This window comes from Anolis sagrei, chromosome 2, assembly GCF_037176765.1.
Source record: "Anolis sagrei isolate rAnoSag1 chromosome 2, rAnoSag1.mat, whole genome shotgun sequence".
In the NCBI taxonomy this organism is placed as follows: Eukaryota; Metazoa; Chordata; class Lepidosauria; order Squamata; family Dactyloidae; genus Anolis; species Anolis sagrei.
In genome coordinates this window covers 122,487,067-122,511,308 of record NC_090022.1, presented here as the reverse complement: position 1 = coordinate 122,511,308, position 24,242 = coordinate 122,487,067, and the positions used below count along the sequence as shown (strand labels likewise).

The window sequence follows — 24,242 nt, the reverse complement described above, 5'->3', positions numbered from 1 at the left end:
AAAAGTTATCAAAGTAATTTTTCCCGTTTCACTGACAATCACCAGCAAAACGTGACAAGAGGAAGGCGCGTCAAGCCAACTCTGACCGGGACCATCTTCCACCTGGAAACTGATGCCCTCACTGTGGAAGAACATGCAGATCAAGAATAGGGCTCTACAGCCACCTACATATCCACAGCCAAGACACAACACTTGTAGGGCCATCATACCCAGACAACAAAGAATCGCCTAAGTAAGTAAGTAAGTAAGTAAGTAAAGGGGGTATTGGAGCAAGGCACGGTTGGTGCCCTGTCCCTTCTCCTTTCAGATGGGGCAAGTGCGGCAACATGCGTTGCTGTTTCCCCCATCAGACCGGGGGGGGGGGGGGGCAAATACTGTGGGGAGCTCTGTCAGAGCTACCCAAAAGATGTGTGGCTCACCATGGTTGGTGAGGAAGCTCCTTGTGATGTTTCCTTGCCACTTCAGCCATCAATGGGGTGGGGCCTCAACGTGCGTTCAGCAGGCTCTGTGGCTGAAGAGGAATGAGGGACCAAAAAACCCGAGTGATGAGGTGGCTAGATAACGTGTTTCAAAAAGAATGTGAAAATCCTTTTTTAATTTGAAGAAAGAATGGATCTGGGGCATGTGGCATGACAGGGGTTTATACCTTTGAAATCTTCATTGTAATCTGTACACGTATAAGCAGAGGAAAGCCGCATTAGCCATATAGGATTGCAAAAATAAGTTATTCCAGAAAAGCGGTTGAAATGTATAAAATATGTTCTCTGATTTCTGATTATTCAACATATGAGACGCAATGAAAATCTGAATTTATTCTTAAAAGGTATACTACTTCTGTATTGTCACAGAATGTTCAGCATCATATACAGAATACATTTATTCTCTGTACTAAACAATGCCTGGCCTAGAAAATCACAAATTTACAAAATTCTTGGAAAGCTCCAAAGGACACACACAAAAACCCTTTTGTCTTCCAAGTACTATATGAAAATATTTCCAAGAATAAATAATGTTATCAGCACCTTGCTGTGTTTGAAATTGGATGCTTTATTATTTGGAAAAAGATTCTAAGCTATTACCATCTAGAAAAAATCCAATACAGAAAGTCAACAGATGAAAAATGACACTAGGAAAGAAAACCACTACAAGTGAGTGATGGATTTTATAATCAAGACGTAGATCACTTTTTTTTGAAATATTTTTATCAATAGAGTTTCCAAAGTTTGAAAAAGATATAGAGTCCTTACAACGAAAGTAGGAGAACATTTTAGCTATAGAGAATAGCAGGAAAGTAGAAAGTTTATAACAGAAGGGGGGAGTCCCCCTAGAGGAAAAAAACCCCCAAAATACAATTTAAAAAAAGCCTGAAGGAAATCAGCTGTGAAAAACTATTGTTGAAAGAAAAGAAGTGAGAAGCAAGTGCATAAAGATTTCATGCATTCTAAAATGGAAATTAATATCCTAATATCCTAAAACTAATCACATGGCACTTTATGAAAAGTGGTACCAGGATGAGAAACCATGCTTTTGCTCTTTTTGGATATGAAGTCTGAGATCCTATAAAAACATCTGTATGAAAGGTTCACCTTTTCTAGCTGTTAGAACATATACATTCTAGCGTTCACTCATAATCATCAGGAAACCTTTCCTATAGCCATCAATAATTAGCTGTAGAATGAAAGCAGGAGAGAACTTACAAGAAAAAAGATCTATAAGCTTCATGAGCAAGCAGCAGCACATACAGCAAAGCAAAGGCACAGTAAATATAGAACACAAGGCAATACTGTTAAAGTGAAGTAAAAGCACCTGGAAAAAAGTCTTCAGGACCTTCACTGGCTAGACTTCTGAAATCTTACCATAGAACACAAAGAGCTAATAAAATAATTTTATTAATCTTGGAGCCCGAGTGGTCACCCATCAATCCAGATTGGTGGATCTGAGGACACAAGGCTTGGTTTTCAAAAAGGATTGTGTTATGTCAAATGTCCTACTGGATTATCTTTTATTTTACACTACATCTATATATAAGCCCATAAACAACACATTTTCTGAAAAATTTATCAATTTCTAATCATTTCATGCAACCTGAATTTTGTCATTTTGATTGTCTTCTCAATTTTAGCACTAAGGATATGCAGGGACAAGAACTTGGCCAACTTAAAAAGTAGCAAATAGCTATCAACATAACCACCGCCTAACACAAATTTATCGTAAGTAGCAGGGTTTTTTATGCATACAGTTCTCAACTTAAGGCTGTGGGTGAAATTATTTATTATTTTTCTAACTTTCAAAAGTACATGTGAAAAATGTATGTTTAAATATAACTTAACCCAAGCCTTCCGCCTCTCCCTCTGCCTCCCCTCCCCCAATTCCCCACAATATATGAAACAATTCTTTGTTTGCATGCTTCAGAATTGTTCCATCTGATGGAAATTCTGCCATTATACTCACATGTGTGGATTCTGAAAAGGAACTCCGGGGTTTAAAGTAAATCGTGCTGTGGATTTGAAAGGTGGGTTTGCAAAATTCAGCTTCAGTGCTCTGCGCTTACCTGAAAGGTAAACAAACACAAAAGGACACTCTTATCAACAAGAAAACACAGATGACTGCATTAAGATTTGGAACAAACCAGAACAAAACAGTAAACTCTTTCAGAACAACATGTAACAACATTTCACATAAGCAATGAATATTTTTATTAATGGCAACCACAACATCACTAAAAAAGACAAAGGATGAGGTCCTATATTGAACACCAAACTAAATAAGGCTAGTCTGCACATGAATATATATTTTTTTGCATTGCACAGCCTTCACAAAGGATCTTAAAGGGCTTCATCTTTCCACACCCTGAAAAAAGATTAGTTTTAACTCTCTCCCCAAGCTCTCCAGGGCAGGGATGAGCAACTATGAACTGCAGCCCCTATTACAATCCTTTCCCATAGAAAGTATCAAATTTTGCCCCCAAATGACCTCTAGAAGACAAGGATGCCTCATTGTGTTTTCAGACCTTCCAGAGCCATTTTAGAACATGTTTACCAGAACACCCACAATCTTCTGCACTATCACCTAGTCTTCAGGGCAGGGGAGAAGGAGACTTGAATCGAACAAATAAAGGAGGCATAATGAGAGGTCATAATACATGCAAACTACTTAGTAAACCTTAATAAGCATGTAGAACAAATAACTAAAAATATATTACAAAATAAATACATTAATATTAAAAAGTCAGTTTATATTACATTTGTCTTTAATACAGTGATAAGCTGCCAACCTAACTCACTATTAGTCTCAAAAGAATTTTAATTGTAAGTATAGTAAATACACTGTACAGTCAACCCTCCACATTTGGAGGTTTCACATTTGTAGATCTGGTTGTTTATGGATTGGATTAACATGTTCTCTCCAGGAACTTCCAAACCTTCCTGGGCAACTCTATGGTTAACATATAGGACAAACTGAACATAGAGCCGATCTGGAAGACTACAGATGTTTTATTTTATTCATTTTTCCCACTTTTGCAGGGACCCTAAAACCCTAACCCCTGAAAAAGCGGAGAGCTTACTGTACTTTTATTTTAGACAGGACAAGGTGTTCAAAAAGGTTCCTGTGATTTAATACAGATGGTTGGTATTTGCCACATTAAATCAAAAAGCACTTAATCTTGGAAGTGAATTAAACGGCAAATCAATGGGCTTAGCACTGCAGTTTCATCATCCCTTCTGGCTTGGATCCTTTCTGTATTTTTACTTAAAGTGAAATATGCACTCCACCCCTTTACAAACAATGGGGATTATTGTGAGAACATAAAATAGATTATTTTAAACTGTCATTTGATGTGAAAACTAGCAGACACTGTGTGGCTGCTTTTACCTCTAAGTGTACAGTAAGGAAGATAACAATTCATTGACATGCTGACATTTAATCAAATGGTCATTTCAGATGTCTGCTTGCTAGATATAGGCAACAATCCTATATTTACTCACCTGGAAGTAAACTTTACTGAATCTAGTATAATTTACTTCTGAGTAGACATATATATAGGATTACATTGTATGCCCTGTATCTTCAAGGCCCACCATTTGAAATCAAATTTGCGAGAAAACAGCCAAAAAAATATTAGTAGCACTTTGCAAAGGATAAAAATTTTATTTACTTTTTATTGCCATCCCATTCCCCTTCTTTATTATGTCTATTATTCAGATACAATTTTAATTTCCAGGTTTGAAGAACACAGAGCAGTCAAGCTCACAATTCAGGCTAAGACACTGCCTTATTTGTCTTAAACCATGCTGCTGCTAGCCTATTCATCAGACTATAACCAGGAAGAGGTTCCCCATCACTTCCTGAAATGGGAAAGGGAAGATGGCATCAAAAAGCAGTAGAGCACCCATTCAGGTGAGGTCTGCAGGATTCAAAAGCTGCTGATTTAAATACTGAGCTCTATAACATATGAAAATAGACTGAGTGGAGAGATTTCAAAAAGAAGGTTGACTGGCTTTAATTGTTAATAAGGCCAAAGCTTTATAAATAATTACACAATGACAGGAGGCAGGAACTCTGTTCTGATGCCTTCAAAACTGAGAGATTCTCTGATACCTACTTGCATGATCTAGGCTACATACACCCAGAAAAGCTAGGAAGTTTATATGAAGGTTCTAAAATATTATCTGATATAGTTGAAAACCTGAAGCATAAAACATTAAATGTAAATTTAGAGTATATACATAAACTTATGTCTATGTTCTAAACTCTAAAAAGTTACAGAAATGGGATACAGAACATTATGATTTTGGTTCCTTATCCCTTAGTATTATCAGCCAAATATACAGAATAGGAAGGATGTTAAATTTATGTCAGAGTAGTTTATTTATTTATTTATTTTGTACTGAATTTTCTCATAGTGATATCCAGCATACCTTTCTAGAGATAGCAAATCAAAATATAATATAATTTAAAGACAATTAAAATAACATCTTGAAACATTTTAAAATCATTTTATAACAAGCAAAGTTTTAAAAAAGGTAAACTGGATACAAGAGACAATATAGTAATGTTCCATTAGCCAAGCATTAAACAGTTGAATTCATTCAGTTCATAAAATCTTGAGAAAAAATCTGAGAAATAAAGCCTTGTTTCAGGGCACTTCTGTGCCCTCAAAAGCCCTTCAGGGAGCAAGAGGCATTCTCATTATTATGTTCTGGGGTCTTTCCAGGCCTCCAAAACACATATAGAGGCAAAAATAGTTATTTTGCTCATTTTGTTTTGACCTCCACAGTGGCGGGGGGGGGGGGGGTGAGGGGTTGCAATTTGCTCCTCCCTGTGGTATAAGGAATGCATAACTGACCCAAATCTGGATTTGCTTTTTTTTTTTTGGCAAATATTGCTTCCTGCATTTCTAATTAACATGTAACTTTAGAACCAATAATTCTGGGAAGCTGCAACTGCATATATCCCTTCTGCTGCTCCCGCACCACTGTAGAGGTTTCTTTGGGTATTTCCTCCAAATATTCTTTTTTTTAATTGAATCATGAGATAGTTGGCAGTACTAACCTAAACTATAAAATTTGGTAGGCAGAGTCCTAAGCTCTGTATCCTGCTTAAAATTATGGCGATTTTCATGGAATTTCCTCCCACAACCAGTTCTCTGGACCCACAAACATTTTCTTTAGAGATTTGGGAGGGCATCTGGAATAGTGCAACAGATGACAAGGGCAACTGCAGAGGGCATAGTTTAAAATTGCCTTTTTGCACCATCTCATTAACATTCTTATCACACAAGAGCAAGTCTAGAACCTGATCCTTACCCATTTAGTTAGTTATGTGGACAAATGCCAATAAAGTATTCTGATCTGCATTCTCCGTAGACTTAATAGAATATTCCAAGAACCATAAAATTTAAGTGCTGGAATCATTTACTCATTACCTGCTAGTCTTGACATCACTTGATTTTCCCCATCGCATATACAAACACTGCCAATATTGTTTAGGGCAAATCAATGAATGTATTGTGTAATTTTGAAAAGGTGGTAACTTTCATAGCCAGATACCTACCAGCAATGTAACCAAAAGATTGTAAATTTAAAGAGAAAGTGAAAAACCCTGGGGCAACTTCTGTTTTAATTCAGACTGTCTCAAGGCTGATTTGGTTCACACTAAACACCAATCACAAGGCCCTCCAGGGGTTGTTAAACTGAAAGTCCCAACAGTTCTAGCCAATATAACAAATGGCAAGGAATGCTAGGAGTTGCAGTCCAAAAACAGCTAGAGCACTGTGTGGCTTCAACTCCAGTTCTAGCAGGTAGGTGCCAGAACTCAATACTCAGGACTAGGAAATCAAGCTCTGCTTTAGATTTACTCCTATGTTTAAATCAATCAGGAACAACAGAAGAAACATGTGCAGTTTTCTTTTCATTCTTACAAAAGGGAGCTCCAAAATGACACAAACTGGAATTGTGGAAAGAACTGGTGAGCCATAAGGCATAAGAATGCAACAGAAGTGGTGGTGGTGGGGGGGGGGGGGGAGCCATAGGAAAAGTGAGACTAAAGCAGAAACGCTGGTTTTAAGCATCTTACTGGAGAGAACCAAAAGACAACCTGACTTTTCTCATCAACTTTTTAAAGAACACTAAGTAAAAACTGAAGGCAGAGAAAAGTGGGATCAAAACCAAGTCAAATATATCATGAAAAAGATATCCAAACCTCTGCCTTGGATCTAATCCGCAGTCTAAAACTTATCACTCTCCTGACTACATTTGCCTGAGATCCTGGACACTGCTACCTGCTTTTAAAAGCAATTTAAGTAATAAGCAGTCACATTGCTAAGTACTAAGACTTTAACATCCATGGGAAAAGCACAGTCTATAACAGTTGCAAAAGGGCTGAGGGGGTGGAAATCAAGATTCTGCACAATACAAAAATTGCTGAAAGGGGAAACTCTATGACAAAATTCTCCCAAACTCCACTTGCTTTTTTGGGGGGGTGGGTGGGGGGTGGGATGTATTTGTATGATTTACTGAAAAATGTTATCTCTCTTAAACTGGTACTATGGATCTCTATGGTAATTGATTAAAATATTACTTCTCCTAGACATCCATAGTATCAGATTATGAGTGATAAAAATAGATTTATGATTTTTTTTTTGCAAGTTAAGTGATGACATAATAGGCTCAAACCAACTCCTTTGCATTTCTTGACACAACCCACTAACGAGATAAACAGACATAAAATCCCAACAGGAATGGGGTCATTATTGATAAGCCCTTCATCAATCCTAAATGATATTATTATGTGTGTGTGTGTGCTCTTATATATATATATATATATATATCCAATAAAAATGAGAATGCAATCCGAATTAAGGTATAAAGGGGATTTTCAACTATGCAAGATTTATAAAGTAAGGAGAAAAATGCTAGCAATGCTATGCTTTGGTCTCTAATAAAATTCCCACTAAAGCATGGCAAGCAATCATAAAGACACAGTGGACATAGCAATTACAAAACAAAAGCCATAAAAGAATGAAACAATTAATGAAAATTAATTGTGAAGAACTTCCATTAAACATCCAAACATGGGCTGAAGATAACCAACAAGTTTTTTCCCCTGACCTTTGAAGAAACTTAGGCATTACAGGAAGTATTAAGTCATCAAAAGATAAATTTTAGTACCAGAAAACATACTGGATAATTAAAAATAAAAACTGCAACTCCAAGGTAGGAGCTCTGATTGAATGACAGGACACGTGTTTTTCATGTTCCTGAGATTCAAGTTTTAAAGGCCAGCATTTCCAGAATATCTACCAGTACAGTCAGCCCCTTTACATTTGCAGATTTGAATATTTGCAAATTTGATTAATATCTTCTCTCTAGGTCATCCAGCATGATTCTATCATCAACTGCAGGTTGAATATGGAATTGCATTGGGGGACTTCGAAATTCTTAGAAATATGTTTTTCTTAGATAAAACCAATAGCTTTGATTATTTGCAGGCTTTTCACTGTCCTAGGGTCCCTACACTGCTAACTCCCATGTAAGTGAAGATAAGAGGAGTCCATAAGTTCATGAAGGGCCACTGCCAGAAAGCCTAAACACTATTGGAGTTATGGCCTGACAAATATAAAGCCGCTATCTGATAAGAAAATTCTTCAGCTATCTGATAAGAAGAGGAAATCTAACTAAAATATAATTCATTATTGAAAGAGCAAGCAATTTAAGTAGTTATGAATACTTTTTGAAAAAGTTACCAAAGACAAATTCTAAAGCCAAAGAAAAATGATTTCACTAAATTTGATTTATGGAAAAGTATAAATATTTCCCCTTTATTACAATTTAGATATATGCTATAGAAACACAGATCTCTATTTTTCAAGTTGGAAAAGCTGCATTGAAGTAGCATTACAGAAATATGCAATCAAATTTTGAAGTACGATGTAAAATGGAAGCTCTGCCCGTATATTAATGCATGGCTGGTTAGTTAGATCAACAGTGGACACATTCCCAGTACCAAGAATGATATAAAAATAAAATAAAATAGCAAATACTATAAAAACATGTAGCTTACTTTGTGCTTTTTCACAGAAGTTTATCTGAAAGCCTAAAGCAAAAAAGATAAGTTCTTGTTCATTTGCTGAAATTGCATATTTTCATAACCTTTAAAATAACATTTAATGTTCATTTTTAAAAAGTGAAACACCAAACAAAATGTTTGACATAGGTAAAATGACTTCCAAAGAAATGATTCCGATAATCTCAGTTTTCTTGTCAACATATAGTGTCTCCTGGAGTTATATAAGAGGTTAAGTATTAGTTGATTTGTTAACTTAAAAAAACAAAATGTTAAGAACAAACATGGTTTTTTACTAGTTTTCTGCAGCAAATTTGTTACAAGTAAAAAATCTGAAAATAAATGCATTCTGAAGACTTCCCTCTTCAACCTTCGGAATATAAAGAAAGGATTCTCCTGATACATGAATGTTTAAGTATTATTGTCATGTTTTATATTGTCTACATACACAGTCATGCAAACAGTATATATCAAGCACTGATTTTTATATATTTATTACATAGAGGAAGACATTTCTCCAACTTATATAACTTATGTAAATAAACCTACTTGATTTTTGCACAATTGATGCTTCTTTCACCAATTGTTAAAAGACACAACTAAATATCTAAGCTAATATCCAGTGATATGCTATTTTAAAAAAATCTCTCTTAAGCATTCTCTACACATTTCGAGATCAACTTCTCCAACTATTTTAAATGAAGCCTGAACATATCAAGATGCTAAATTCTGAAGGATCTTAATACTCTCAAGGCACCAGATGACTATCTAATCTTAGAAACGAAATAGTGACACCCCTAGTCTGTACTTGGTTGGGAGACAACAAATACATAAATAACATTTCAGAGAATGACTCTGTCAAAACCCTATTTGAGAAATCCCTATGAAAGTTTTGAGAACTCCACAAAGAAACTGGTAACTTGATGGTACAGTGCATACAAACATATTCTGTACCTAATACCAATTTCCATATTTGGCAAATAACGCCAATAATACAATTATGGAGTTCTTGTCATATTGCTTTTTAAACCAAATATTGCCAAATAACAATATAGTAGTAAATTTGCTGAGGATTTATTTGGTAATACACCTAGAACACAACTTTGAATTCAGTTCTCTCTTGTGTAATCCAACTGACTGAGAGCAGTCAATTAAGAGAATATGCTCACACTGAATGTGTTGGTGAGAAATCAGGGGTACATAAATATGACCTATGAAAATGACAGCCTTCTTTGTTGACCCATGGACTCGAACAATTGTAAGTGATAATAAAATACCTCACAACCTGTGAGGACGCCTGCCATAGATGCAAGCAAAACGTCAGGAGAGAATGCTTCTAGAACATGGCCATTTAGCCCAAAAAACTACAACAACCCAGTGATTCCGGCCATGAAAGACTTCGACAATATGATAATAAAACAGTTATGTTCTCAACACCCAGAAATCAGAAACGCACTGCCTTTAATCATGAATACTCTACTCAGCTATAAGTTAGCCCATTTACCATTATTGTTGTTGTGTGATTTAATTTGTTTATATGGTAATCCAAAGGTGAAACAATCATTTGTTTTCTTGACAGGATTTGTGCAATGGGGCTTGCTTTTGCATTCTTCTAAGATGAAGAGAGTGGGATTGCCTAAGGTAGACCAGTGGGTTTCTATGGCCAAGCAGGGATTCAAAGAAGGATTCAAAGTCAGAGTTCAATGTCACAAAGTCATCCGATACATATTATGTTGATAATTTTGAAGAGCTATCTGAAGTGGTATAAGCAGTAGATATTTTATTCAATCAACACTAGTAGTTACTAGAGGTGACAGCAGTCCATCTGGCTTAATTGGTCATTTTTCTGTATATTTGGCAACATGCTTTAGCGAAATTTGATTGGGTTGCTTAACATTATGTTGCCTCTACCTTTTACAATCAGACTTTTATTAATAATATATTGGAAAATGAAAAGAAAAACACAGTCTATCTCCTGTGCTTTTGGATTCTAACCAAACTAAAGCCTTAAGATTTTCTGATCATATGCCACAGAGAAATGGTCAGCAGTTTAAATGCTATTATATGTAATCATGAAGAAATACATGTTCAGATCAGATTGCAGTAAGGGTGCATCCACACTAGAATTAATGCATTTTGATACCACTTTAATTGCCATAGCTCAATGCTATGGAATCTTAAGAATTGGACTTAGGTGAACCCCCAGTCTTTAGAGAAATCTAAAGACCTTGTAAAACTACAATTCCTGTAATTCCACAGCATTGAGCAATAGAAGCTAAAACTGCATTTAAATGCATTTTTAGAGTGTAGATGCGTCCTAAAAAGGGAGAAACATTACACCCTCTGACACTTAACATAATTACAAGCATGTGCAACTTGCCAATAAAATTAAATTTTCTGGCTAGATGTATTGATTTCTGGAAAAAGTACAGAAAGAGGTATGAAATACTTGAAAATACTTTAAATATGGTTGAAAACAGTATTAAAATGTTGCTTTGGAGTCTCTACAAGATAAAACATTACACGCTAAAAACAAAATATTTAGAATCATATACAAATCAAAAGAAAGCATTTCACAACAGCTTGGAAGCACACTGAGCACATTCATGGAGCTCAGCCATTGATATGATTTGCCATCCAGAACTCAACATTACATTTCCTGAAGTCTGAACACCTTTTTGAGGAAAGAGAGAAGAACCATCAGTGAGCAAATTCAAAATGTACTTCCACTGGAGGTTGCTTCAGTCACACATGCAACACACATGAGGGGAAGGGGAAAGAGAAATGATAAGACAACAAAACATTGAAAAGACTGAGATCGCAAAACCATCTATCATAGCTTTTCCAGTAAAGTAACTTACAGTCTTTCACAGTTTACCATTAGTAATAAAGGACCTTTCAGATCTGCAGCAAGCACTGTTTGCCTTTGCTAACAAATTTCCACTGAGATGGGATGTTTCACTGCATCCAAGTTATATAAGTAGAAGGGAATAAAACCAATTGCTATTATTGATTCTGTTTTCATATTTTATAATGACTTTGAAATTGATATTATTAAAATTTTGGTAATAACAAAGTAGAAAAAGGTATATAACGAATGTAAATAAATAAATAAATAATCTAAAATGGAACAAAATCAAAGGAATAAATGGGAGTGCTGGCCCAAGAAGTGGAAGACTGCATTCTTCAGCCAACTGAAAATACAGAATCCAATTCACAAAAGACTGGGCATTTAACAGGTGCACACATGCTTCCATGACAGTCTGTAAGCAGAACATCTAATAACTATTCACCAAAATCTGGCTTATCAATTACAATTCCAAACAAATAACAAAATTTGTAGTTATCATTAACACCTCAAGCCTTAATATGACTCACACTCTGAACAACAAACATTTCAATATTAATTTGCTTAGTTTTCTGCTCTTCCAGTATTTGACCTAATTAAATAATCAACAAAGGTATCTTTCCTGAAATGAAGCCTTACATGTGGCAAGAGCCACTGCAGTGTACTGGTCTGAGCATAGGACTACGAATCTGGAGACCTGGGTTTAAATTCCTACTCAGCCATGGGAACCTGCAGCAAAACACTCTTTCAGACCTGGGTCACCTTCGGATCACCATAAATCCAAAATGTATAGAAGATACAAGAATAAAACTGGAGATGTACCATATTGTGACTTGATATTAAATTCTGTGAGGCCGCCCTGAGTCCCCCCTCGGGGGTGAAATAAATTATTCAAGTTATTCAATTTACTGATGTGATTACTTCTAAACATGCAAATAACTCCACAGGGTGGTTCACTATATCTTTAAAGTTAGTTTTTACTTACAATGAGAAAGTTTTAAAACCTAAGGTAAAAGTAAAGGTTGTTCAGTCATGTCTGACTCTGGGGTGTGGTGCTCATCTCCATTTCTAAGCTGAAGAGCCGGTGTTGTCCATAGACACCTCCAAAGTCATGTGGCCGGCATGACAGCATGGAGCGCCATTATCTTCCTGCTGCAGTGGTACCTATTGATCTACTCACATTTGCATGTTTTCGAACTGCTAGGTTGGCAGAAGCTAGGGCTGACAGCGGAAGCTCATGCCACTTCCCGGAATCGAACCTGCAACCTTTTGGTCAACAAGCTCAGCAGCTCAGCACTTTAACCCACTGCGCCACTGGGGGCTCCCTTTAAAAACCTATCTTGCAACATTTCAACTGTAAGAGAGATCCGAAAGACATTTTGTTAACATAACACTGTAATGCCTAAAAACATTCACTTCACTATAGAATTAGCACTCCTTCCATAGGGCAATACAGGTATATGATCAAAACAATGTTGCTACCTGTTCTGGCTGTTACCTGCACACATGTTGGGGAACTAGTGAACAGACTCTTGTGTCCCTATTCTATTTTTCTGCTTCATAAAAATGGAAGAATTTGTTCCAGTCATTGTCTTATCTGGATGTAATACTTGAGAGGAGGAACATGTGGCCTTCCATGTTGTTGGACTGTGGCTCCCATCAGCCCCAGCCAGCATGATCACAGATCAAGGAGACAGCAATTGTAGCCCAACAATATATCGAGCACGACCCCGTGAATTAAAGCCTAAAACAAAGTGGAAAGAAAAATGCTTATCCTCAACCATGTAAACCAACGCTTCTGAAATCACAAACTAAAGATTACCTGGAAGGGATCAGCCAAATAAAAGTGCCTTGCTATGACAGCTATTAAGGAGCTAATTGTCTACACATTTAAATGTGTTTAAGGATTAAACTGAGCATACCAACAACATCTGATAAGATTTAATTTGTTATTAATAACTCTATTATTATTATTATTATTATGTTTATTATGTTTATATCCCACCCAATGCATGTCAAACTGTACTTTCAAGTACTAAACCAAAAATAAAATATTACATCAGACTAAATAATAAATTATAGTGTAGTAAACATGCAAATTAAACACCATCCCTTTTATGTAATTACATAAATGTTGTCAGAATCTGAATAAAAAATCTAAATATTATTCTCCAACACTGCCTTAATCCATCCAGTAAAATTTATGACAGAAAAGGAGGTGTTACTATACCAGCAGTCCCCGACTTACAAACATGTGACTTATGATTAGTCATAGTGAAGAACAGGGGTGAGATAACAGGACGTGAGGGAAATTTACCCTTAGGAAGGGAAATTCACTCCTGAAAGAGTTATCATCGGGAAAAAGTGTATCCATTGAAGCTTTATAACCAAGCGTTGTTTCCACAATAAGCTGAATTTTTCAAAATTTGATAATTACAGGGACAGAAAGTGAGGAGGAATTTTCTGAACAGGGCACAAAAAGCAAAACAAACACCACGGGGGTGTTAACCCTTTCCTGTGCTATCCAATGCTTTTACACACACAACACACGGCTGGAGTTACACTTAAAAATGTACCTGTTCCAACTTACAAACAAATACAACTTAAGAACAAACTACAGAATCTTTTTATAACTGCCTGTATACATAATTTCTGAATTGTTGGTCTTTTCCAGATATTCTGAAAAGCAGGACAAGAAGTATTCCCCAAACAAAACTCACTGTTAAAGCTCCATTGCATGTACTGGTCTACTGTCTGTATATACTAGACTTTCTTCAAACACAGCAAAATCCTTCTACATATGGAACTTTTGTATGTGATATTGAATTCAACTAATACAATCAATGTCATGTCTGATGACTGCAAACACATGTCTCCTGCTTCATACACATTTGCTGGGAAGCAACAATCGCAATTCCACACCTAATTACTAGAGGAATAACTATATTAGGTCGCTGGTGCAAAAAAAATCTTGCAACACCTTAAAGACCAACTAACACATTGCAATAGACATAAGGTTTTATGGTCTGCAGACAACTTGTATCCGAAGAAGCCTATGAGAACGTATACCAAACAAAACAAGCAGATATTGAAGAGAGGCTACATTATACTTAGCCAGACTACAAGTCTACACAAAAGCAGTACTATTTACTACTATAACAGGCAGAGGTTCTTTAAGATCTCAGGCAGATATCTTTCTCAACCCTGCTATGCTTTGAACAGGAGATGCTAGGGATTAAATCAGGAGCCTGTACAGGCAAAAACAGAGCAGCCTTTCCAGGGTTTAAAAATGCAATGCCAATGTGCAGTAACCTGTCCTCTGTCCAGCAGCAAAAAAAATGGCATTAAGCATGGCAAAGAGGGGATTAAGGCTTAACACAATGGCTTAAATCCTACTAGAGTAGACTGCTTGAATCCATGTAATATACACAAGTGATGATTTACCACTCAGCAATTAAATCACTTGGTTGTGGTCTAGTTAAGAGTTAGAAAATTGATATCTTTTACAGGCATTCCACAAGACTACTCTTAATTTCAATAACGCAAATGTGTATATGCCACATTTTTTTAACTTCCAGAATAACAAACAAGCCTATCAGGAGACTGGAGTGGAGTCTATGTTGTGATATTTAAGACATGCACCCAGGTACATACATTTAAATGCTTTCTGAATGTAGATGTGCATTCTTCCTTATAGTTTATTGTATATACAGAAATTGAGAGAAATCCTTCAGGTACGGAGTCTAAACTATAGAAATTCCACATTTCTTATAAGTATCAGACTCTATATGCAGGCATAATTGCACTGAGGCCCCTTCTACATTGCCATATAATCAAGATTATCAAAGCAGATAATCCACATTATCTGCTTTGAATTGGATTATATGAGTCTACACTGCCTAATCCACTTCAAAGCAGATAATATGGATTGTATATTGCAGTGTAGAAGGGGCTTTAGCGTGTCTACATTGTAAGAATTGACAGCACTTTAACTGACAAGACAATGTTACTGAATCATAAGAGTTGTGCCTAGCACTATTAGGCAAAGAAGGCTAAATGCTTTTTAAAACTACAACTTCAATGAGCCTATATAACTGAGCCACGGCAGTTAACGTGCTGTCAAACTACACATATTCTAATCTACAGTGTAGATATGCCCTTAGCTTTATGCATGCTACATCATTCTTAAAGCTGTGACGGTCGTCTTCTTCCTCTCACTCTTTTCTAGCAAGGGTGAAACATGTGTAGCCAACCGAGTACTGCTGGCTACAACTCCCATCATACCTAGCGAGCACAGAGGCCAGAGGTAAAAATTTCACAACATTCAGATAGTTATATGCTCCTCATTCCTGCAATATGAAGAGAAGCAAGTTCAACAGCCACCATTTCTCATTCAATCTGGAGTACTTGTTAACTCCTAGTTTCAGAAAGGAATACATCTTGCATCATTGCCCTATGCATTCCACCCCTATTTTTCTGGTCTCTATGGAGAGACCCTTAGTGCAGTGGTTCTCAACCTGTGGGTCCCCAGATGTTTGGGCCTTCAACTCCCAGAAATCCTAACAGCTGGTAAACTGGTTGGGATTTCTGGGAGTTTTAGGCCAAAATACCTGGGGGCCCACAGGTTGAGTACCACCGGCTTTGTGGTCCTTTGCCCCTACTTATCTCTTATACCCACTCACACAAACACAGACATGGATAACGGCAGGGGCAGAAGCCACAGGGTGCATCTTGAATGAATGCAGTTTGACACCGCATTAACTGCCATGGCTCCAAGCCATGGAATCATGGGAGTTGTACCCAAGGCCTTTAGCGTTCTCTGGCAAAGAGTGCTGGTGCCTCACTAAACTATAACCCCCAGGATTCCATAGCATTGAGCCATAAAATTAGGCTCACACCGCATGGATAATGCAGCCGTAGTGATCTGTGCAACCCTTTCCCGACCCTCGCGCATGCGCACTCCCAGGCGCAGCTTATCAGCCAGTCCCCCCCGCCCCGCCATTCCCGAGCAAATGGTTCCACCTTTGCGCTCAACACGCCTGTAGTGCTGCGTGTTGACTCGTCGTCCCTCCCTCCGGCCAGGAATCCGTGGGGGCCCTCCCCACCTTCTTCCCCTTAATGCGTCCTTCTCGACCCCACGTCCCCAGAAACCACTATGCTATGGGCTCCTGGGAGGTGCTACCTTAACAATGCCTTCTGGGGACCCTTCCACACAGCCACATAACCCAGAATATCAAGGCAGAAAATACCACAATATCTGCTTTGAACGGGGGGCCCTGAATAGAATCCTACATATTCTGCTTTGAACCAGGATATATGGCAGTGTAGACTCTGATAAAACAGTTCAAATCAGATATTGTGGGAACTTTTTTGGCCTTGATATTCTAGATTATATGGCTGTGTGGAAGGGCCCGAGGTTATCTGAGTTCACACTGCCATATATTCCAGTTCAAAGCAGATAATCTGGGATATTATTCAGCTGTGTGGAAGGGCACTGGGACAAATGGTGTCTCACCCAAACGAACTGCAACTCCCAGGATGCCACAGCGATGACAAATAACTCAGGCAGCTCCAAACCACGTCCATTCTCCAGTACAGAAGGGGCACCACTAGTTTCCTCAGAATATATCCACATTGACATGCTAGAGGACCACCCTTCCCTGGTGTGGGGACAACAACGGGCCTTCCACACAGCCCTATATCGCAGAACATCAAGGCAGGAAATCCCACATTATCTGTGTGTGGACGCAGATAACCCAGTTCAAACATTGTGGGATTTTCTGCCTTGATATTCTGGGATATAGGGCTGTGTGGAAGGGTCCAATAACAAACCACAAACTCCAGACTTTGTCGTAGCAATTAAAGTGGTGTCAAACCCTGTGGCCAAGTTTACCCTCATGTCCCCTCCACACATCTGAATAAAATCCCACATTATCTGCTTCGAACTGGGCTATATGGCAGTGAACTGGCATATATAGTAAGGTGGACTCTGGGCCCTTCCACGCAGCCCTATATCCCAGGATATTGAGGCAGAAAATCCCACAATATCTGCTTTGAACAGGGTTATCTGAGTCCATGTTCAGATAATGTGGGATTTATTGTCGAAGGTTTTCATGGCCAGAACCACTGGATTGTTGTAGGTTTTTTTGGGCTATATGGCCATGTTCTAGAGGCATTTTCTCCTGATGTTTCGCCTGCATCTATGGCAAGCATCCTCAGAGGTAGTGAGGTCTGTTGGAACTAGGAAAATGGGTTTATATATCTGTGGAATGACCTGGGTGGGGCAAAGAACTCTTGTCTGCTGGAGGTAGGTGTGAATGTTTCAACTGACCACCTTGATTGGCATTTGATGGCCTGGCAGTGCCTGGGGCAATCTTTTGTTGAGAGGTGATTAGATGTGCTTGATTGTTTCCCCTCTGTTGTTTTGCTGTTGTAATTTTAGAATTTTTTAAATAATGGTGGCCAGATACTTTGCCCCACCCTGGTCATTCCACAGATATATAAACCCATTGTCCTATTTCCAACAGACCTCACTACCTCTGAGGATGCTTGCCATAGATGCAGGCGAAACGTCAGGAGAAAATGCCTCTAGAACATGGCCCTATAGCCCGAAAAAACCTACAACAACCCAATGTGGGATTTCCTGCCTTGCTATTCTGGGAGCTAGGGCTGTGTGGAAGGCCCTCAGCTTCTGTGAGGCGGTGTTTACATCTCAACACGCAGGGTCACACTCACACTGCGAACGCATTCACACGCACAAATGCGGGCCCGATTTGGCCGCCGTGGGGGGCCCCGACCTGAGGAGAATGACCCAGAGAGAGGGCGAGAGGCCTGCTCCTTCCCTGCCTCCTCTTTCTCTTCCCAGTGCGGCCTAGGGAGCCTGGCTGGAGTGTGGAGGCCGAGGAAGGAGGAGGAGGCGGCGGCGTTTTGTGGGGAGCCCGGGCCTTCCTCCTCCGCCACCGCTGCCTTACCCTGCATGCTGCTGACGGTGGTGTGCGCCGCCGCTTGGGGCCCAGAGCCGGAGCCAGGGCCAGGGCCGGGAGCCGCCATTGTGCAGCGCCTCAGACGCCCAGGGAGGGAGGGAGGGAGGCAGGGAGGGAGGGAAGGGGAGGGAGGCTGCAATGCAGCAGAGGAGAGGCGGAGAACGGGCCCCTTCGCCTCGCGCCCTCCCTCGCGCCCTCTCTCTCTCTCTCGCGCGCCCTCGCACACGGGCTCCCTCAGGCCTCAGTCCGCGAAACTTGCCGCCGCCGCCGCTGCCGCCGCTTCCCTCCCGCCCTCACGGCATCACGGATTACCCCTCCTTCCTTCCTTCCGTCCTTCCTCCTTCCGTCCGTCCGTCCGTCCTTCCTTCCTTCCCAGGCAGCCGGAGGAGGAGGAGGAGGAGGAGGAGGAGGAGGAGGAGGAGGCGCCTCCGAGGGAGGGACAGCCGTAGAGCCCGCCCCAGTTGCCACCCCTCTTCTAGGGAACGGGGGCAGGTTGGCACCTCGCTCTCACCCAAGCATCAGGCAAACTGTAGGGCGGGCTTCCACAGCAGGCAGGGCGGTGAGAGGCTGTTAGGTAGGCTGTTAGGAATTGTGGGAGTTGAAGTCCAAAACACCTGGAGGGCCCAAGCTTGCCCCTGCCTACTCTCACCGCCCTGCCTGCTGTGGAAGCCCGCCTTGTAGTTGTGGTTTGGTGCAGTACTCCCAGAGCCCTTCCACACAGCCCTGTCTCCCAGAATATCAAGGCAGAAAATCCCACATTATCTGTGGACTCAGATAATCCAGCTCAAAGCAAATATTGTGGGATTTTCTGCCTTGGTATTCTGGGAAATAGGGCTGTGTGGAAGGGCCCCTGAGAGTACTGCACCAAACCTACGGGCTGTTAGGAATTGTGGGAGTGGAAGTCCAAAACACCAGGAGGGCCCAAGCTTGCCCGTGGAAGGGCCCTGGGTTGCTGAGAGTTTTCTGGGCTGTGTGGCCATGTTCCAGAGGCATTCTCTCCTGATGTTTTGGCCACATCTTGTGGCAGGCATCCTCAGAGGTTGTGAGGTCTGCTTGAAACTATAGGCAAGTGGGGTTTATATATCTGTGGAATTATGATCAGGGTGGGAGAAAGAACTCTTGTCTGCTTGAGGCAGGTGTGAATGTTGCAACTGGCCACCTTGATTAGCACCGCTTCAAAGCCTGGCTGCTTCCTGCCTGGGGGCCCTTCTTTGGGAGTTGTTAGCTGGCCCTGATTGATTCTTGTCTGGAATTCCCGTTTTTAAGTGTTCTTATTTACTGTCCTGATTTTAGAGGTTTTTTAAAAAATACTGTTAGCCAGATTTTGTTGATTTTCATGGTTTCCTCCTATCTGTTGAAATTTCATTGGCTTCTCTGTGTAGCCTGAGATGGTGGTTGTTAGAGTGGTCCAGCATTTCTGTGTTCTCAATATTCTGTGTCCAGGTTGGTTCATCAGGTGCTCTGCTATGGCTGACTTCTCAGGTTGAATTCATCTGCAGTGCCTTTCATGTTTCTTGATTTGTGTAACACTTCAATTTTTTCAAATTTTGTTGCATTGTGTTATTCCACCATGGGATAGATGCAGTTTGGCACCGCTTTATAACTGCCCTGGCTCCATGGGAGTTATAGTTTGTGGATTCAACCACACCCTTTGCCCTTTCTCTCTTTCCCTTATTTCTCTTTCTTTCCTTCCCATTTCTTTCCTTTCTCTTTCTTCTGCCTTCTTTTCCATCCATCCTTTTTTTCTTTATCCCTTCCTCCTTTCCTTCTTTACCATTTTTTACCTCTTTCTTTTTTCCTTCCTCCCTTCCTTTCCCTGGTACACCTACCAGCAACCAATCTATTTTGCTCCCTTTCTTTCTCAATCATGTGTAAGGGCCATTTCACCAAGCAACAGCCAATCTTTCCCCACTCTGCACCCAACAAAGGTTTGGAATTGTTTCATTACTTTCAGTTGGATAATGATGGGTATGTATACCAAGTTTTGTCCAGATCCACCAAACCATGTAGGATCCTTTGTGGTATAAACCAACCAATCAACCAACAAACAAATATACATTGACTTTATATAGATAAATATATGTCGATTACACTGATTTGTGTGTCCTTTGGTATCCACTGGGGTTTTATTCCAAGACCCCTATGAATATAAAAAGCCATGGATGCTCAAGTCCTGTTATATGTAACAACCTATTAAAATGGCAACCCTTATATAAAATGTCAACATCGAGGTTTGCCACTGTCAGATTGAATATGACAGTAAAGAATGGTTTCCAATTGAATCAGCCAAAGCTGCACTTTGGCCTTTAGTGCTTTTCAACCTGTGGGTCTCCAGATATTTGGCCTTCAACTCCCAGAAATCCTAACAGCTGGTAAACTGGCCGGGATTTCTAGGACTTGTAGGCCAAAATACCTGGGTACCCACAGGTTGAGAACCACTACTCTAGAACACAATGTAGTAAAATTAGACCAATTGGAGGAAGGAGCATAGACCACTTATGATATACAAATACCCATATTATTTGCAGAAAGGAACTGGGATGACCACATCTTCAAGTTCAGGAAGAAAATGAAAAGGAAAGGAAGGGTTACAGTGTGATATTAAGAAGATACAAATAAAGACCAGATTTTATATACAAGTTGATGATGAAGACAACAAGATAGATAAGATTTTCTGACATTCATCAAAATGGAGACATGAGGAATTCAGAAGAAGACTATGACTTGGAGGGACAGCTAAGGTACTTGATAAGATCTGAAAGTAAACATAGATAATTGACCAACCTTATAATCATGCATTATAATTATCTATTACATGGTATTTTCATGTAGCTGTGTATGGTTGTCAAAGTTAGTGAAAAAAGCTAAAAGGAAGAAAATCCACTCATAAAATGTGGTGCTGGGGGAAAAAATTCTATAGATACTATGAACCTCAAAAAAGTAGTACAAAATGGGTCTGACAGCTAATCAAGCAAGGTTGAACTGAAAAATGGCAACATGACGAAAGAAATATTCTTGTACTTTGAACACATGAAACAACATGACTAATTAGAAAATACATTAATGTTAGGGAAAGTGGTCTGAAAAGGGGAAGATTTATCCAACAACGGAAGGTAGGACTGTTAGTGACTGGAACCCCTTAAGATCTCTCATTCATAGGCATCATAAGTCTAAGACAATTTGATGGCAAACAACACTAATTTCCAAGCTTCCAGAAGTGCTGTAACAAACCCCCCACAGGAGAAACCCCAAACCATACCCCCCCTTTTATTGTTAAGTTGTTGCCAATTGCATAACATATGTACACTCGTATGTGCTCTGTTCAAATTATATATACACTTGGGATGTAAACCCATAAACATCTCTAAAAATTATGAGTGAACTAGTGCTTTAGACTGTTGTTCTGAACACTTTCCAGGAATAGAACCTGAATAATTTGGTGACATTTGTTTCTGGGAACCACTAATTGATTTCTGAAAGCGCTACTTAAAAGTTTTGACCTTTTGTGCCTTGTGCACAGGCTGCTTCGCTGTCAAGTGCAGAACCATTTTATTGCTAATCCCAAACCCTTCTATATTTAAGGGCCCTGAAGTGCCAGGGTGCAGCATATACACAACCAACCTATATGACATCTGGACAAAGGTTAACAGAAGACAGACTTGGGTTTCTCCAACAGCTTTGGAAAATAAAGAGTAATGGAAAAAATCATGTTCAGAGCTCATGGGTCTTGCCTTACTTGTGGCATTAAATGTCACCTACTAGACAACCATTTTTACTTCCAAAAGAAAACAAATGTCTACTTTTTAAAGCTTTCCACCACCCTTAGTTTAAAGTATCATTTGAAAGATGATGGTAAAAACAAAGCAAGAAACCCTGTTACGATTATCAGATGATGCATCATAGAATCAATACAATTTAAATGTCATGTGTCAATGCTTTGAAATCCTGGGATTTGTAGTTTGGTGAGGTACCAACATTCTTTGGTAGAGAAGGTTTGAGACCTTGTAAAACTATAGCTTCCCAGATTCCATAGCATTGAATTTTTGCAATGAATGTAGTGTCAAACTGTAGATGCATCCAGAGTCTGCTTCCTGGACTCAGGCTAATATCCTTAAATGATCTCATGTAATCAATAGTCAAGGCATTTGTATTCAGGGTACTATTTGACCTTCCTGCCCAATAAACTTTAGTAGATTGAGCCCATATTTTAAAGCTGGTTTAGCTGTGGTGTTTATCTTTGATTTGATTGTTGTGTTTACTTGGAATCTTTCGGGAACAGAACTGTCTTGGCACCTTTTTGTTTTGTTACTAGGCTTGTACTCTGTTGCTGAGCTATGGTTAACAGAATCTATATAAACATTTAAATTAGTTATACTGTTAGTTGCCTAATATCATCATAATCATCGTTTGAAACACAACTAGATGAATCCACAGCAGACACTCTGCTGGCTGTTGTATTGGATCACATGTTGGATAATAATAATAATAATAATAATAATAATAATAATAATAATATCCATGTCAGGAGCAACTTGAGAAACTGCAAGTTACTTCTGGTGTGAGAGAATTGCAAGGACATTGTCCAGGGGACGCCTGGATGTTTTGATATTTTATCATACCGTGGGAGGCATCTCTCATGTCCCCACATGGGAAGCTAGAGCTGAGGCGGGAGCTTGCCCCGCTCCCTGGATTTGAACCACCAATCTGTCTGTCAGCAGTCTTGCCTGCATAAGGGTTTAGCCCATTGCACCACCGGGGGCTCCATAACATTATAATAATCAGCTTATTTTCTCACCATTTCAGAACATGGGTGCAGTAGGTTGAGACATGTTTGAAAAGAGGCTTCTTGGGGTGCTTCAGTTGGGGATCCTGCACAGAACGGGATCCATGACCCAAAAGGCCTCTTCTAATTCTGAATGGCTTGAGTGTTGGACAAAGGACTTCATCAGCGACATGCACCAGTTCCTCTTTACTTTTGTGACAGAGACCACTGGCTGTCATCCCATGATATACAGCTACTTCTGGTGGGGCTCTTTTGTAAAAGTAAAGAGGAAGCAGCACATGCCACTGCCATGGCAACATGGGACGGTTCTTGTGTTACATTTGTAACAGTGGAGGGAACCCAGACAGCGAATGTTTTCCCCACATAGGATGGGCTTTCTTGTAAGTTGAGGGATGCGAGACCTGGGGTGATGGATTCCACACACCCCCTGATGGGCATCACCAGATTCACCATCATCAGTGGTGATTCCAGTGGCCAGTATGATGAGATTGCAAGACTTAGGAGACCAGGTACTGTCTGATTGCTGGGCTGCAGAAACCTCATGGGCAACATTATGCAAGTCACATTCTTCCAGTCTCAGAGGAAAGCAGTGCCAAAATCTGGAGTAAATCCTGCCCAGAAGCCCTCATATCTGTGTTAACCTGAAGACACACAACAACAACAACAACAACAACAAAAATATTTATTTATTTATTTATTTGGGGGTTCTTTTACCCCGCCCTTCTCACCCCGAAGGGGACTCAGGGCGGCTTACAGGAGCAAGGCACAATTTGATGCCTGCATCATAAACAATCGTACACAAAATTACACCAAATTACAACAGTTCACAGTTGACATGCATGCAATATAACCATAAAATCAATAAAATCATTAAAACCAAATACAAACCCAGTTTCTCCTCTTACATGGTCAGTGTTTGTTAACACCTAGATCTAGTTTTTCATTCCATTCATCCATCCTGCTGGTCTTACTTGCCTGATTGACTGATTTAATTGCCCGAGTGCCCAAAGGCCTGGTCCCATAACCAAGTTTTCACCCTCCTCCTGAAGGCGAGGAGGGATGA

General features: G+C 39.7%; 1 protein-coding gene across 4 annotated transcripts in view; it reads right to left on the bottom strand.

Annotated features, from left to right (window-relative positions):
- MAP2K4 (mitogen-activated protein kinase kinase 4) overlaps nt 1-18,702 on the bottom strand; it is a 48,621-nt gene extending 29,919 nt beyond the window's left edge. For 2 of the 4 annotated variants that reach the window (XM_060764537.2, XM_060764535.2), the window contains exons 1-3: nt 18,385-18,702; nt 8,563-8,595; nt 2,452-2,551 (exon numbers count right to left, since the gene is read on the bottom strand). In XM_060764537.2, coding sequence (XP_060620520.1) covers nt 2,452-2,551; nt 8,563-8,595; nt 18,385-18,463 — 212 coding nt within the window. In that variant the 5' untranslated portion in view covers nt 18,464-18,702. Of the gene's footprint in view, nt 1-2,451; nt 2,552-8,562; nt 8,596-12,911; nt 12,937-18,384 lie in introns of those variants that run through there. The other 2 variants (XM_067463816.1, XM_060764536.2) reach the window with 2 other exon arrangements.
- Nucleotides 18,703-24,242: the final 5,540 nt, after the last annotated feature.